Source organism: Prionailurus viverrinus, chromosome D1 (assembly GCF_022837055.1).
Source record: "Prionailurus viverrinus isolate Anna chromosome D1, UM_Priviv_1.0, whole genome shotgun sequence".
In the NCBI taxonomy this organism is placed as follows: domain Eukaryota; kingdom Metazoa; phylum Chordata; class Mammalia; order Carnivora; family Felidae; genus Prionailurus; species Prionailurus viverrinus.
Genome location: NC_062570.1, coordinates 110,389,018 through 110,403,055, shown reverse-complemented (window position 1 = coordinate 110,403,055; position 14,038 = coordinate 110,389,018). Strand labels below are relative to the sequence as shown.

The 14,038-nt window shown below is 40.9% G+C and overlaps 1 protein-coding gene across 5 annotated transcripts; it reads right to left on the bottom strand.

The window, feature by feature from the left end:
- Nucleotides 1-1,016: 1,016 nt before the first annotated feature.
- On the bottom strand, nucleotides 1,017-13,963 carry LOC125177032 (uncharacterized). 5 transcript variants are annotated; one of them, XM_047879042.1, is made up of 4 exons: nucleotides 13,377-13,963; nucleotides 12,529-12,778; nucleotides 2,532-2,612; nucleotides 1,017-1,265 (listed from the first exon to the last, which is right to left on the bottom strand). In XM_047879042.1, exons 1-4 carry the CDS (start codon nucleotides 13,614-13,616, stop codon nucleotides 1,192-1,194), a joined length of 645 nt encoding a protein of 214 aa, XP_047734998.1. In that variant the 5' UTR covers nucleotides 13,617-13,963; the 3' UTR covers nucleotides 1,017-1,191. The 5 variants fall into 5 exon arrangements, 3 of the variants coding, with proteins under 3 accessions (XP_047734998.1, XP_047734999.1, XP_047735000.1); XM_047879043.1 differs by having other exon boundaries at nucleotides 2,532-2,583; XM_047879044.1 differs by having other exon boundaries at nucleotides 12,581-12,778.
- Between the last annotated feature and the right edge of the window lie 75 nt (nucleotides 13,964-14,038).

Below are 14,038 nucleotides of genomic sequence, written 5' to 3'. Positions count from 1 at the left end.
TAGTAACAAGTAATCTGTTCGCCTAATATGATGGAATGGGCATAGCATAACAGTTACACACATCTTTACTCCAAAAGGGAGAAAATGGAAGAGAGAAAGGGACTGGTCCCAGGTAATTTCAAAATCCAGCAGGACAAATTCCTCTAGTTTTCAAGGTGTAGGACTAATCCTCTGTCACCCACAGTTCCTGCCTCCACATCTGTGGTTCTGACTTCCAGGTCCAAGGCTCTGCCCTCTGGGCTTGAGGTTAATCCCTTTTGTCATTCTTCGTTTTTCTTAACAGTAGGCACATGTGTGAAGCTGGGTCATTTTATAAGCCTATTTCCTGCCTCTAGAATCGTTGGGGTCCAATAGCCTTCCTTCATTCCATTCCGTCTCTGTCCCTTTCCATCTCTGTCCCTTTCCAGCGTTTCTGCTGGTGTAACTCTCAAAAGTCTTGTGGGTCTCCTGTGTATGTCACAGAGATTCACATCATTACAGACAGCCCTCCACAGATCTCTCCTGGATAATTCTATCTCTATTCCTGGCTTCTGCTGAGATGGTTGAATGGATCTATGAGTCATACACTTAATATCCTCAAGACTAGCAAAAAGCTGTTCAACCACACCCATGGCCTTCTCCCTAGAGCACATTGTTCTAACAGTAAATCGCCTAATATTAGTATATTTCACAGTTCGGAAAGGTTGCAAATTTCCCCCATCATCGTGTGCTGGTTCCTTTTGGTGTAACAGTTCTTTCCCTGAGATATCTTTTTCCTCTCTCATTTTATGATAATCAGCAAGAAAAAACCAGGCCATATCTTTAACATTTTGCTTGGGAATCACCTCAGCTAAAATCCAAGTTTATCACGGACAAGTGCTTCTAACAGTGCTTCTCGAAATTCTTCCAGCTTCTACCCATTACCCATTCCAAATCTATCTTCACATTTTTAGGTGTTTGCTACAGCAGCATACTATTCGATTCCAAAATTTGTATTAGTTTGCTATGGTAACTGAAACAAATTAACACAAACTAGATGGCTTTTCGCAACAGAAATTTATTTCACACCATTCTGGATGCCCAAAGTCCAAAATGACTATCACTGTGCCCAAACGAAGATGTTGGTAGGTCCGTGTCCCCTCTCAAGGGTATAGGGGAGACTTCTGTTCCTTGCATCTTCCAGCTCTGGGAAACTGCTGGCATTCCTTAGTTTCACTCCAATTTCTGCTTCCAATGATCACTTTGCTTTTCCTCTTCCGTCCATGTCAAATCTCCTCTTCCTCTCTCTTATAAAGAGGCATGTGATTGAACTTGGGGCCCACCCTGATAATGCAGGATAATATCCACACACTTCAAGATCCTTAACTTAATCACAGCTGCAAGGATCCTGTTTTCAATAGGGTAACATCCACACGTTTCCGGGACTAGGACCTGATGTCTTTGGCGGGGCGGCAGGGTGGGGTGGGGGGCAGTTTTCATCCTATCATAGTTCTGTAATAGAACTTAGTTCTATTATCTACTATAAGAACATAGTTCTTATAATAGAACTTTATTTTTTTATTATTTTTTTTAAATAATTAATTTTCTTTTTTTTTAATTTCTTTTTTTACCATTTATTTATTTTTGAGACAGAGAGAAGCAGAGCATGAACGGGGGAGGCACAGAGAGAGAGGGAGACACAGAATCAGAAGCAGGCTCCAGGCTCTGAGCCATCAGCCCAGAGCCCAACGCGGGGCTCGAACTCACGGACTGCGAGATCGTGACCTGAGCTGAAGTCGGACGCTCAACCGACTGAGCCACCCAGGCGCCCCTTATAATAGAACTTTAAACAGCAACGACAGTGAATGAATATTTATATGTCACTTACTTCACTCTCTACTCCAATGTAAGCTGTGTGAGGACAGGGCCTTGTTTCACTCACCACTGTATACTCAGTCCCTGGAAGAGTGACCACCAGGTAAATGGTACCCAATAAATATTTGCCAAATGAACTACTAAGGTGGATATTTATATGAAGAATAATACAAGTAAATAGAAAATTTTATGGTATAACATCAAGTGAAAAAATCAGTATGCAGATTTTTATATACAAGGTAATTATTTTCACATAAAAATTCTACACTTAAAAAAAAAAAAAACTGAGGATGTAGGGAACTCCTAGAGTCCATCACTTCACAAAAGCAGCTAACAAACTGGCAAAACTATCAAAATCAGTTTTACCAGAACTCTGGAAACAGCTCAAAGTTTAGAGCAACCAGGTGAACACTTATCAAGAAACAAACAACAGGGGCGCCGGGGTGGCTCAGTTGATTAAGCATCCAACTCTTGATTTCAGCTCGGGTCATGCTCTCACCGTTCATGACATCAAGTCCCATGTCAGGCTCTGCTGACTGTGCAGAGCTTGCTTGGGATTCTCTCTCTCCCTCTCTCTCTCTCTGTTCCTCCCCCTGCTTACTCTGCCTCAAAATAAATAAATAAACATTAAAAAAAAAAAAAAACAAGAAAGAAACAGCTGAATTTCACCAAGAAAACTTCATGATAATTTTACTTACTTTGGCCATCCCCCGCTCGCCAGCTCTGTGGCAGCCTCTTGAAGACAGTAACCTTGAAGACAATATTCCTGGTGTGAGTTCCTAGTATTAGAGGAAGCAGAACAGACTTGCTACAGAAAGTATTGGGGCTGTTTGTTTTGACCTGTCTGGCGGCTCTCTGCATGTCTGGCTCAAAGGGCTTGCCTTTATTTTGCCTAATTCAGAACTCTCCCAGAACCGAGGGGGCATTTGTTGAAAATACATAAAGGCCATGCGATTGGCTGCTGCCAACTGGGACAAACGATCGCATTTGGAGAAAACAACAAGCAAATAAAAAAGCTTAGGAAGAAAGGCTGGAGGATAAAATGATTTAGGGAACAAGGACTTTGAAAAGCTCCTACAGCGGCACCTGGGTGGCTCAGTCAGTTGAGTGTCTGACTCTTGATTTCGGTTCAGGTCATGTTCCCAGAGTTGTGGGACGAAGCCCCATGTCAGGCTCCACACTGAGCGTGGAGCCTGCTTAAGATTCTCTCTCTCTCTCTCTCTCTCTCTCTCTCTCTCTCTCTCTCTCCCCCTCTGCCCCTCTGCTCCTTTCCCCTGCTCATGTACATGCTCTCTCTCTCTCTCTCTCTCTCTCAAAACAAAAACACAAAAACAAAAAGCTCCTACATATTCCTGGGAATAGAGGTCCATATGCATGCCCGGGGCTAGGTACATGCTCAGAAAAGCCCTGACAAGGCCCTAAGATCTTACCTCTAGCTGATCACCAGATTCTCTGCAAGCAGGAAATGAGGGCCAAAGTAGAGCTGTAAATTGCATGACAAATTGTTGAAGGCATTTCCCAATCTACATACAGTGCTCATCTGCAAAGACTAGGAGGTTTTGTTGTTGCTGTTCTAGGCATTTAAGGAAAACTCTGTCAAATGACTAACTGACCACTAAGCTAATGACACAGAGACTTTGGTGGCCATGGACAACAAAAAATAGACTTTCCAAAGTTAGTTCCTGAAAAGTCACTAAACTAATAAACAACAATTTCTATCACAAGCAGCAACAAGTCTTAGCATCGTAGGAAATCCTATTCCCAGAGTTGTTTCATTATAATACTCAAAAGATCCAGTTTAGAAAAAAAAATATGATGCATGCAAAGGGAGCATGGCTTATACATGGCGGGGGTGGGGGGGGGGATGTCCTTGAGGAACCACAGATATTGGATATAGAAGACAAAGACTTTAAATCAACTATTTAAAATATACTCAAAGATATAAAGGAAACCATATGTAAAGAACTAAAGGAAAACATGATAATTATTTATCTCACCAGTCAGAAAATATTAATAAGGAAACAAAAGCTATAACACAGAAACAAATTCTGGATTTAAAGAGAATTAGCTGAAATGAAAAATTGACTAGAGTTGTTCAACAACAGATTTGAGCAAGCAGAAGAAAGAGTCAGTCTACTTGAAGATAAATCAATTGAGATTACCCAGGCTGTGGAACAGAAAGGAAAAAAAAACATGAAAAGAAAGAAACAGAACCAAAGAGATGTATGAGACAACATCATGCATACTAACAAATGCATAGTGGAAATCCCAGAAGAAGGGGCAGGGGAAAAATAAGAAAGATATAATGGCTAAAAACTTCTAAATTTGAAGCAAGACTTAATCTACACATCCAGGAAGCTTAATTAACTTCAAGTAAGATAAACTCAAAGAGATCCACACCAGGACATAATCAAACCGCAGAAGGCCAAAACCAAAAAGAGAATCTTTAGAGCGAGAAAAGTGACTAATCACATACAAGAGAACCTCAGATTCTCCAGCTGATTTCTCATCAGAAACTTTGGGGGCCATAAGGAAGTGGGATAATATATTTGAAGTTCTGAAAGGGAAGGAAAAGGCAGCAAGGAATTTTTATCTGGCAAAACTATCCTTCAGGAATTAAAGATAAATCAAGACATTTCCAGAATAACAAAAATTATGAGAATTTGTCACTAGTAGATTTTCTTTACAAGAAATGTTAAAGAGAGTCCTTCAGGCTGATATGAAAGGATAGTAGACAGTAACTCAAATCCATATGAAGAAATGAACACTGATATAAGTAAATATAAAAGTCAGCAATGATGAATTCTTTTAATGTAACTCTTCTTTTTTTCTTATATAATTTAAAGGACAACTGTAATAATTATAAATCTATGCTGATGGATACCAATGTATAAAGATGTAATTTGTGATGCTAAAAACATAAAGGACAGGGAATGGAGCTATAGAAGAACAAAATTTTTTTATACTATCAAAACTAAATTGGTATTAATTTGAACTAGATTGTTATAAATTAAGATGTTAATTGTAATCCGCAGGTCAACAACTAAGAAAATAAAATATATCTGGTAACAGAAACAACAAGGGAATCAAAATGTTACATTAGAAAACATCTAACACCAGGGCACCTGAGCGGCTCAGTCAGTTGAGTGTCCGACTTGGGCTCAGGTCATGATCTCGCGGTCTGTGAGTTCAAGCCCCACGTTGGGCTCTGTGCTGACAGCTCGGAGCCTGGAGCCTGCTTCCAATTCTGTGTCTCCCTCTCTCTCTGCCCCTCCCCCACGCATGCTCTGTCTCTCTTTCTGTCAAAAATAAATGAACATTAAAAAAAAAAAAAGAAAACGTCTAGCACAAAAGAAGGAGGAATTGAGAAACAACAAGATATAAGACATATAGCAAACAAAGTGGCACAAGTAAGTTCTTATTAGTAATTGCATTAAATATAAATAGATTAAATTCTCTAATTAAAAGACAGAGGTTAATGGAATGGATTAAAAAAACACATAATGCAATTATATGCTGTCACAAGAGTCTTTCTTTGGCTCAAAAACTCAAATAGGTTAAAAGTGAAAGGATGGAAAAGATAATCCATGCCAAAAATTAACAAAAAGAGAGATGAAATGGCTGTACTACTATTTTAAAAATAGGCTTTAAGGCAAAAATTATTTAAAAAGACTTTATAAATTATTTATATTTTTTTATCTATAACTATAAATTATTAAAAGAGAGGTATTATATAATGATAACAAGCTCAATCCATCAAGAAGATATAACAATAATAAACATATACTTAAGAGAGAAATAAACATTACAATAATAATAAGGACTCCAATACTCCATTTCCTTTTTTTTTTTTTTTAATGTTTATTTACTTTTGAGAGAGAGAGAGAGAGAGAGCACAAGCAGGAAAGGGGCAGAGGATCTGAAGGAGGCTCCTCACTGACAGCAGAGAGCACAATGCAGGGCTCGAACTTACCGATCATGAGATCATGACCTGAGCCAAAGTCGGACACTTAATCAACTGAGCCACCCAGGTGCCCCTCCAATATTCCATTTTCAGTAATGGATAGAACTACTACACAAAAGACAAACAAAGAAATAGAAGCATTGAACAACACTATAAACCAACTAGACCTAACTCCACCCAACAACAGCAGAATATACATTCTTCTCAAGTAAGCATGGAACATCCCTCAGGATAAACCATGTTTACACCACAAAACAAGTCTCAATACATTTAAAACTACTGAATGCATTTGAAGTATTTTCTCTGACCACAATGACATGAAACCAGAAATTAATAAATGCAATATGTGAAAATACAATAATACTTTTACATGCCCAATGGCATAAAAAGAAATCACAAGGGAAATTAGATGAGATGAATGAAAATAAAAACAGCATATCAAAACTTATGGAAAGTAATAGAAGCAGTTCTTAGCGGTAAGTTTATAGCTGTAAATACCTATATTAAACAGAAAATACCTATATTAAACAGAAGAAAGATCTCAAATCAATAACTAAACTTCCAACTTTTTTTAAATGGGCCCAAAGAAAATGTATTGAATATGTAACTGAATGTCCAGAAGTAGGACTTGCTTTAGACATGGACTGTTTCAGGGGCTCAAGCACTGTCCTCAAGATCCAATGTCTCTCTTGTCCTCTTCCTGGTTTAACTGTATTCTCAGACTGGTGCTCCCTTTGGTAGCAAGATATTTACAGAGTCTCCAACCTCATAACTCAACCTCACTCAAGTCCCACCCTAAACCTCAACTTAAGGAACTTAGAAAAAAACCAAACTAAACCCAAAGTCAGCAGAAGGAAGGAATTAAAGATTGGAGTGGAAATAAAGGAAATACAGAATTGAAAAACAACAAAGAGAATCAATAAAAACAAAAGTTGCTTCTTTGAAAGGAGTTAACAAAATTGATGAATGTTTAGTCAGAATGACAAAACATAGAGATAAAATATTCAAATCACTAAAATCAGGAATGAAAGTAGGGACATTGCTATCAACTTCATAGATACAAAAAGGATTGTAAGATAATATGATGAATAATTATATATCAAAAAATCAGACAATCTAGATGAAAAGAAAATTTCCTAGAAGACACAAACTACTAAAACTGACTCGAGAACAAATAGAAACCTGAATAGACCCATAAGAAGAGACTGTGAAAGTAAACAAAAAATTTCCAGTAAAGAAAATGCTAGGACCAGATTGTTTCACTGGTAAACTCTCTCAAACATTTAAAGAAAAATGAATACCAATCTTTCTCAAACTTTTCCAAAAAATAGACTCTGCTTCCTAATTCATTCCATGATGCCAGTGTTACTTTGATACTAAGGCCAGACAAAGAAATTATAAGGAAAGATATCTATAGACCAATATTCCTTATGAATATAGATGCAAAAATTATCAACAAAATACTGAGACATTTGAATCCAGCAATTAAAATGATCATACTGTATGGGCAAGTGGGATTTATCCCAAGAATGCAAAGGCGGTTCAACTTATGAACATTAATCAATGTAATACACAGTATTAATGGAATAGAGGAAAAGAGTTGCATGACCATGTCAACGGATGAAAAATAATTTGATAAAACCCAACACCCTTACTGATGAACCTTGAAAATATTATGGTAAGTGAAATAAGCCAGTCACAAAAAGATAAATACTGTATGATTCCACTTATATGAGATACTTAGAAATGAACTATTGGGACCTCATCAAGATAAAAAGCTTCTGCACGATCAACAAAATTAAAAGGCAACTGACAGAATGGGAGAAGATATTTGCAAATGACATATTGGGCAAAGGGTTATTATCCCAAATCTATAAAGAACTTATCAAACTCAATCCCAAAAAACAAGTGATCCAGTGAAGAAATGGTCAAAAGATATGAACAGACATTTTTCCAAAGAAGACATCCAGATGGCGAACAGACATGCAAAAAAGATGCTCAACATCACTCATCATCAGGAAATACAAATCAAAACCACAATGAGATACCACCTCACTCCTCTCAGAATGGCTAAAATTAACAACTCAGGAGACAACAAATGTTGGTGAGGATGCAGAGAAAAGGAAACCCTTTTGCACTGTTGGTGGGAATGCAAACTGGTGCAGCCACCCTGGAGAACAGTGTGGAGGTTCCTCAAAAAATTAAAAATAGAGCTAACCTAAGACCAGACATTGCACTACCAGGTATTTATCCAAAGGATACAAAAATGCTGATTCAAAGGGGGCACCTACACACAAATGTTTATAGCAGCACTACTGACAATAGCCAAAGTATGGAAAGAACCCAATGTCCATTGACTGATGAATGGATAAAGATATGGTATATATATACACAATGGACTATTATTTGGCAATCAAAAAGAATGAAATCTTGCCATTTGCAACAACCTGGATGGAACTAGATTGTATCATGCTAAGCGAAATAAGTTAGTCTGAGAAAGACAAACACATCATTTCCTTCATATGTGGAATTTAAGAAACACAACAGATGAACATAGGGGAAGGGAAGGAAGAAGAACATAAGAACAGAGAGGGAGGGAAACCATAAGAGACTCTTAAATACAGAGAACAAACTGAGGGTTGCTGGAGGGGTGTTGGGTAGGAGGATGATCCAAATGGGTGATGGGCATTAAGGAGGGCATTTGTTGGAATGATCACTGGGTGGCTCAGTCAGGTAAGCGTCTGACTCTTGATTTTAGCTCAGGTCATGATCTCATGGTTGGTGAGTTCAAGCCCCATATTGGGCTCTGTGCTGGAGTCTGTTTGGCATTCTCTCTCTCTCTATCAAAATAAATACATATATTAAAAAAAAAAGAAACGGGTAAAATTTTAAATGTTATGTTGTGTTACATTTTACCACAATAAACAAAGTTTGGGGGGAAAAACCCACCTAACACCTTTCATGATAAAAATACTCATAAAACTAGGACTCAGAGGGTACTTTCTTAGCTCAATAACGGAGATCTGTGAAAATCCACAGTTAATATCATACTCACTGGTGAAAGACTAAAAGCTTTCCTCCTAAGATCAGAAACACTACGAGGATGTCTGGTCTTGCCACTTCTATTCAACATTTTACTGGAAGTTTTAGCCATGGGAAGAAAGTAAATAAAAGGCAACCAAATTGGAAGAGAAGTAGTAAAACTGTCTCTATTTGTAGATGGTGTAATCTTATATGTAGAAAATCCTAAAGAATCCACACAGACACTATCATAGCTAATAAATGAATTCAGCAAAGTTGCAGAATATCAGATCAATATGCAAAAATCAGTTGTATTTCTATATACTAGCAATGAACAATCTGAAAAAGAAATTTAGAAAAACAACTTCACTGGGGTGCCTGGGTGGCTCAATCGGTTAGGCGTCCGACTTCAGCTCAGTTCATGATCTCACGGTTTGTGAGTTTGAGCCCCCTGCATCAGGCTCTGTGCTGACAGCTCAGAGCCTGGAGCCTGCTTAGGATTCTGTATCTCCCTCTCTCTCTGCCCCTCCCCCACTCACACACTCTCTCTCTCTCTCTCTCTCTCTCCCAAAAATAAACATTAAAAAAAAGAAAACTTCATTTATAATATTATAAAAAATAATAAAATATTTAGGAATAAGATTAACAAAGGAGTACAAGACTTGTACACTGAAAACTACAAAACATTGTTGAAAGAAATTTAAACAGATCTAAGTAAATGAAAAGACATCCTATGTTCATGGACTGTAAAGAAACAATATTGTAAAGAAAGCAAAGTGATCTACAGACTCAACGCAATCTCCATCAAAATTCCAACTGTCTTTTTTGCAGAAATGAGCAAGTTGATCCTCAAATTCATATGGAATTTTAAGGGATCTTACATGGCCCAAACAATCGTGAAATGGAAAAACAAAATTGGAGAACTCGCACTTCCCAATTTCAAAACTTCTACAAAGCTACACAACCAAAACAGTGTGGTACTGGCATAAAGATATACAGACGAATGGAATAAAATCAGGAGTCCAGAAGTAAACCCACACATCTATTGACAAGTGATTTTCAACAAGAGTGGCAAGACCATTCAGTGGGGAAAGAATAATCTTTTCAAATAATAGTGCTTGGACAACTGGATATCTGCATGCAAAAGAAAAGAGTCGGTGGGGGGGACCTGGATGGCTCAGTTGGTAGAGCATGTGACTCTTGATCTCAGGGTCTGAGTTCGAGCCCCACGTTGGGTGTAGAGATTACTTAAAAAGGAAAAAAAAGACAGGGCACCTGGGAGGCTCAGTAGGTTAAGCGTCTGACTTCAATTCAGGTCATGATCTCATGGTTTGTGGGTTTGAACCCCACATCAAGCTGTTGCCGTCAGCACAGAGCCTGCTTCGGATCCACTGTCTACCTCTCTTTTTTTCCCCTCCCTGGCTTGCACTCTCTCTCTCCCTCTCTCAAAAAAAAAAAAAGAAAGAAAAGAAAAGAAAAAGAAAAAGAAAAAGAGAAAGAGAAAGAAAAGAAAAGAAAAGAAAAAGAAAAAGAAAAAGAAAAAGAGAAAGAGAAAGAGAAAGAAAAAGACAAGGAAAAAGAATGAAGTTGCACCCCTACCTCTCACCACATGCAAAAATTAACTCAAAATATGTCAAAGACCTACGTGTAAGACCTGGAGCTACAGAACCATTAGAAAACTTAACAGTAAATTTTTATGACCTTGGATTTGGTAATGATTTCTTAGATATGACACCAAAAGAACAAAGAACAAAAGAAAAAATGAACTGAACTTTGTAAAAACAAAAAACAAAAAACAAAAAAACAAAAAAAAACTTTAAAAAAGTTTTTTTAATGTTTATTTTTGAGAAACAGAGACAGACGTGAGTGGAGAAAGGGCAGAGAGAGAGGGAGACACAGAATCTGAAGCAGGCTCCAGGCTCTGAGCTATCAGCACAGAGCCCGATGTGGGGCTCAAACTCATGAACTGTGAGATCATAACCTGAGCTGAAGTGGGACGCTTAACCAATTGAGCCACACAGGCACCCCTAAAAACAAACAAACAAAAAAAACCTTTTGTGCATCAAAGAACATTCTCAAGAAGGTGAAAAAACAAACCAAAGAATGGGGAAAAATAGTTGTGAATCATGTATATCTTGTAAGAGTCTAGCATCCAGAATATATAAAGAACTCTTATAACTCAAACAATAGGAATACAATCCAATTAAAAGATGGGCAAAGGACTTGGGTAGACATTTCTCCAATGAAGACATGTAAATAACCAATAGGCACATGAGAGGTTCAACATCATTTGTCATGAGGGAAATGCGAGTCAAAACCACAAGGAGACACCACTAAGATAGCATGGTTTTGTTTTAGTTTTTGTTTTTGTTTTGTTTTGTTTTGTTTTTTAAGGAAAATAACAAGATGGAGAAACAGGAATCCATCAGGCAGTGCTGGTAAGAATGTAGAATAGTACAGCCACTGTGGAAAACAGGCAGCTCCTTGAGAAGTTAGCCAGAGAATTACCATGTGATCCAACAATTTCACTCCTAGGTATATACCCCAAAGAACTGAACGTTTAAAGAAAAACATGTCTATAAATATACATCGTAGATAAAAAAAAATGGAAACAATCTAGATGTCCATCAACCAAGGAAGGAATAAACAAACTGGGGTATATCCATACGGTGGAATATTATTCAACCCAGAAAGGAATAAAGCACCAACATGTGCTATAATGTGGCTGAACCTTGAAAACATTAGGCCAAGGGAAAGAAGCCAGACATAAAAGGACAAACGTTCTTTGATTCCATTTATATGAAATGTCAAGAAAAGGCAAAGCCATAGAGACAGAAGTAGATTGATGGTTACCAGGGATGGGAGAAAGGGGTGAATGGGGAGTGACTGCGTAATAGGTACCGAGTTTCCATCCGGGTGACGAAAATGTTCTAGAATTAGTGGCGATGGTTGGATGAAGTAAAGCCACTGAATTAATCGTACATGGAAAACGGTTAAAATCGTGACTCTGATGGTATGTGCATTTTACCTCGATGTTAAAAGACAGGAAGGAAATACATCAAAATGATAATCTTCGGCGATGTTGGTTTTCTTCACCGCGCTGCATTTTCCTAGCTGCCTACAATAAACATGCGGTGCCAGAATAAACTTAAATCGCTTCTGTTGCTGTGTGAAACAAGGCTGTCCAACTGTCAGGTGCACACAGACCTCCCGGGGGATCTTGTTAAAGTGCAGATTCTGATCTAGCGGGCTAGGGTGGGACCTGAGAGTCTGCATTCCCAGCAAGCTTCCCCCGACCTCCCCTGGAGCAGCCAAGCTCCTGAAATCAGCAGCCCAAGCAGCAGATGAAGCAGGTGCACCACAGCTGAGATGCCCACACAGAGAAGACTCTTGCTTCTGGATGCCCTCCCCCCCCCCCCCCCCCCCGGGGCCTATGCAGTGTAGGACCCACTGAGGTTTATCCGAAATTCAGATGTGACTGACTGCCCTCTGTTTTTATTTGCTAACTCTGAAACCCCAGGCTGCGGTGGAGAAGAAGGGTTGAAGCTGTGGTTGTCCGGGCAACCTGGGGCTGAGACACTTCAAGGCCACTCAAGGCGGCTTGCTGGGTGGTCCCGTCGACCTAACAGATAGCCACCAACATGGCTTACTCCTCAGCTGGCCCGCCCATCTGCCATCCTCCCCACTGCCCTTGGGTCTGTTTCACCCACCTGGCCCCCTCCTGGAGAAGACTGCCCTGGAAACTGGCACACAGACTCCCACCTGATCTGGCCGCCTGGTCCAGCTGCCCACAGAGCAGAGGAGTCCCCTCCAGGACACCGCTGCCAGGCAGCCTGACCCGCCGACCAACCCGGGGTCCGTAACCGAGGGCCAGGAGGCAGTCTGCAACGGCCTTGAGACTCCGGTGTGAGTGGAGGCTCGGACGAGGTACTTCGCTTCTCTCTGGGCCTTGACACCTACCTGTAACAGGTGGATAACACTTCCTGTTCCCCAGTTCTGATGATGAGATGAAACCATTTCGAAATAGCGCTCCGTGCACTGCCTGGCACCCAGTAAACGCTCAAGATATCGGGGAAACCATAACTTCTTCTCTTCCCCTCCCACAATGCCCAGCACGGGGCTAAGCACAGCTGACATTCAGCACGCACCCGTGGGAGCTGAACAGCAGGAACGTCCCGGAACAGTGAAGGGACGCACTGCTCTGACCTGGACAGGTGGCCTCCTCACACCCTCCCAGCTCTGCCTCTAATTCTTTGTGACTTGAGGTAAGTCCATTCCTTTCTCTACGCCTCGGTGTCTTTGTCCACCAAGTAAGCGGGTGGATGAGCAGCCATCTGTGTTCTCTCACAGCCGTTAATGTGCCCATTCCAAAGATCAGGAAGCCTGAGGCTACTGACTCGCATGTAGTGAAGGTGTGACGGCACCCAGGTCTTCTTAAACCCCGCGCGGTTCTTCAGGAGAAGACTGGCCTGGGGTTCTCCCCCACCTCCTCACCTGCCCATTAGCCCCAGCTCTAAGCTGGTGGGGAAGGGGGTTGTGGATGGGGTCTGCGCCTCACCTGGCTGGCCTCAGTGGGGCAGAGTCCATGGGGACAGGGCCGCTCGGAGATCCCAGCGTTCTCCGCGAGGCTGTGGTGAATCCTCTTGCCTTTCGTATCCGGCTGGGCTGGCTCCAGACCATTCGATGCTATTCCATTGTCATTGGCAGGACTGGGCTTGGTGAAGCTGGGCCCGGCGTGTCCCAGCGTGTCCCAGCCTCTCCCCGTCCCCGTTGTCTTTCTACAGGAGCCGGAGCTCATGTGTTCGTCTCTTGGGGTGTTGAGTCTACCCAGCCCTTCAGGGATCGGGGCTGCTGGCCCCAGTGTAGAGATGTTGTTATCTGTATTACTTACAGGCCCCAGGCTGGTAGGGTCCCTCCCCTCCTCTGACCAGATATGCCCAGCCCCTTCCTTTTTCTCTCTTGGCTTCTGCCCTGTTCTTTCTGTGATTGGCCTAAGAGAGGGGTGCGGGCCGGGAAGTACCCTACACAGAGCCGGGAGGCAGCATCCAGGGCTGGTTGGACCACCCCAGGGCCTCCTGCCCACTGCCCCCCAGCCAAGCTGTGTCCTCTGCTTCCTGCCCAGCTGGGGCAGGCCTGGAAGGGCACAGTGGCAGGCCCTCTGTGATGCTCCTGTTGCCATGGTGATTCTAGATGAAAAGACCATAGCATTCTGTCCCCGGA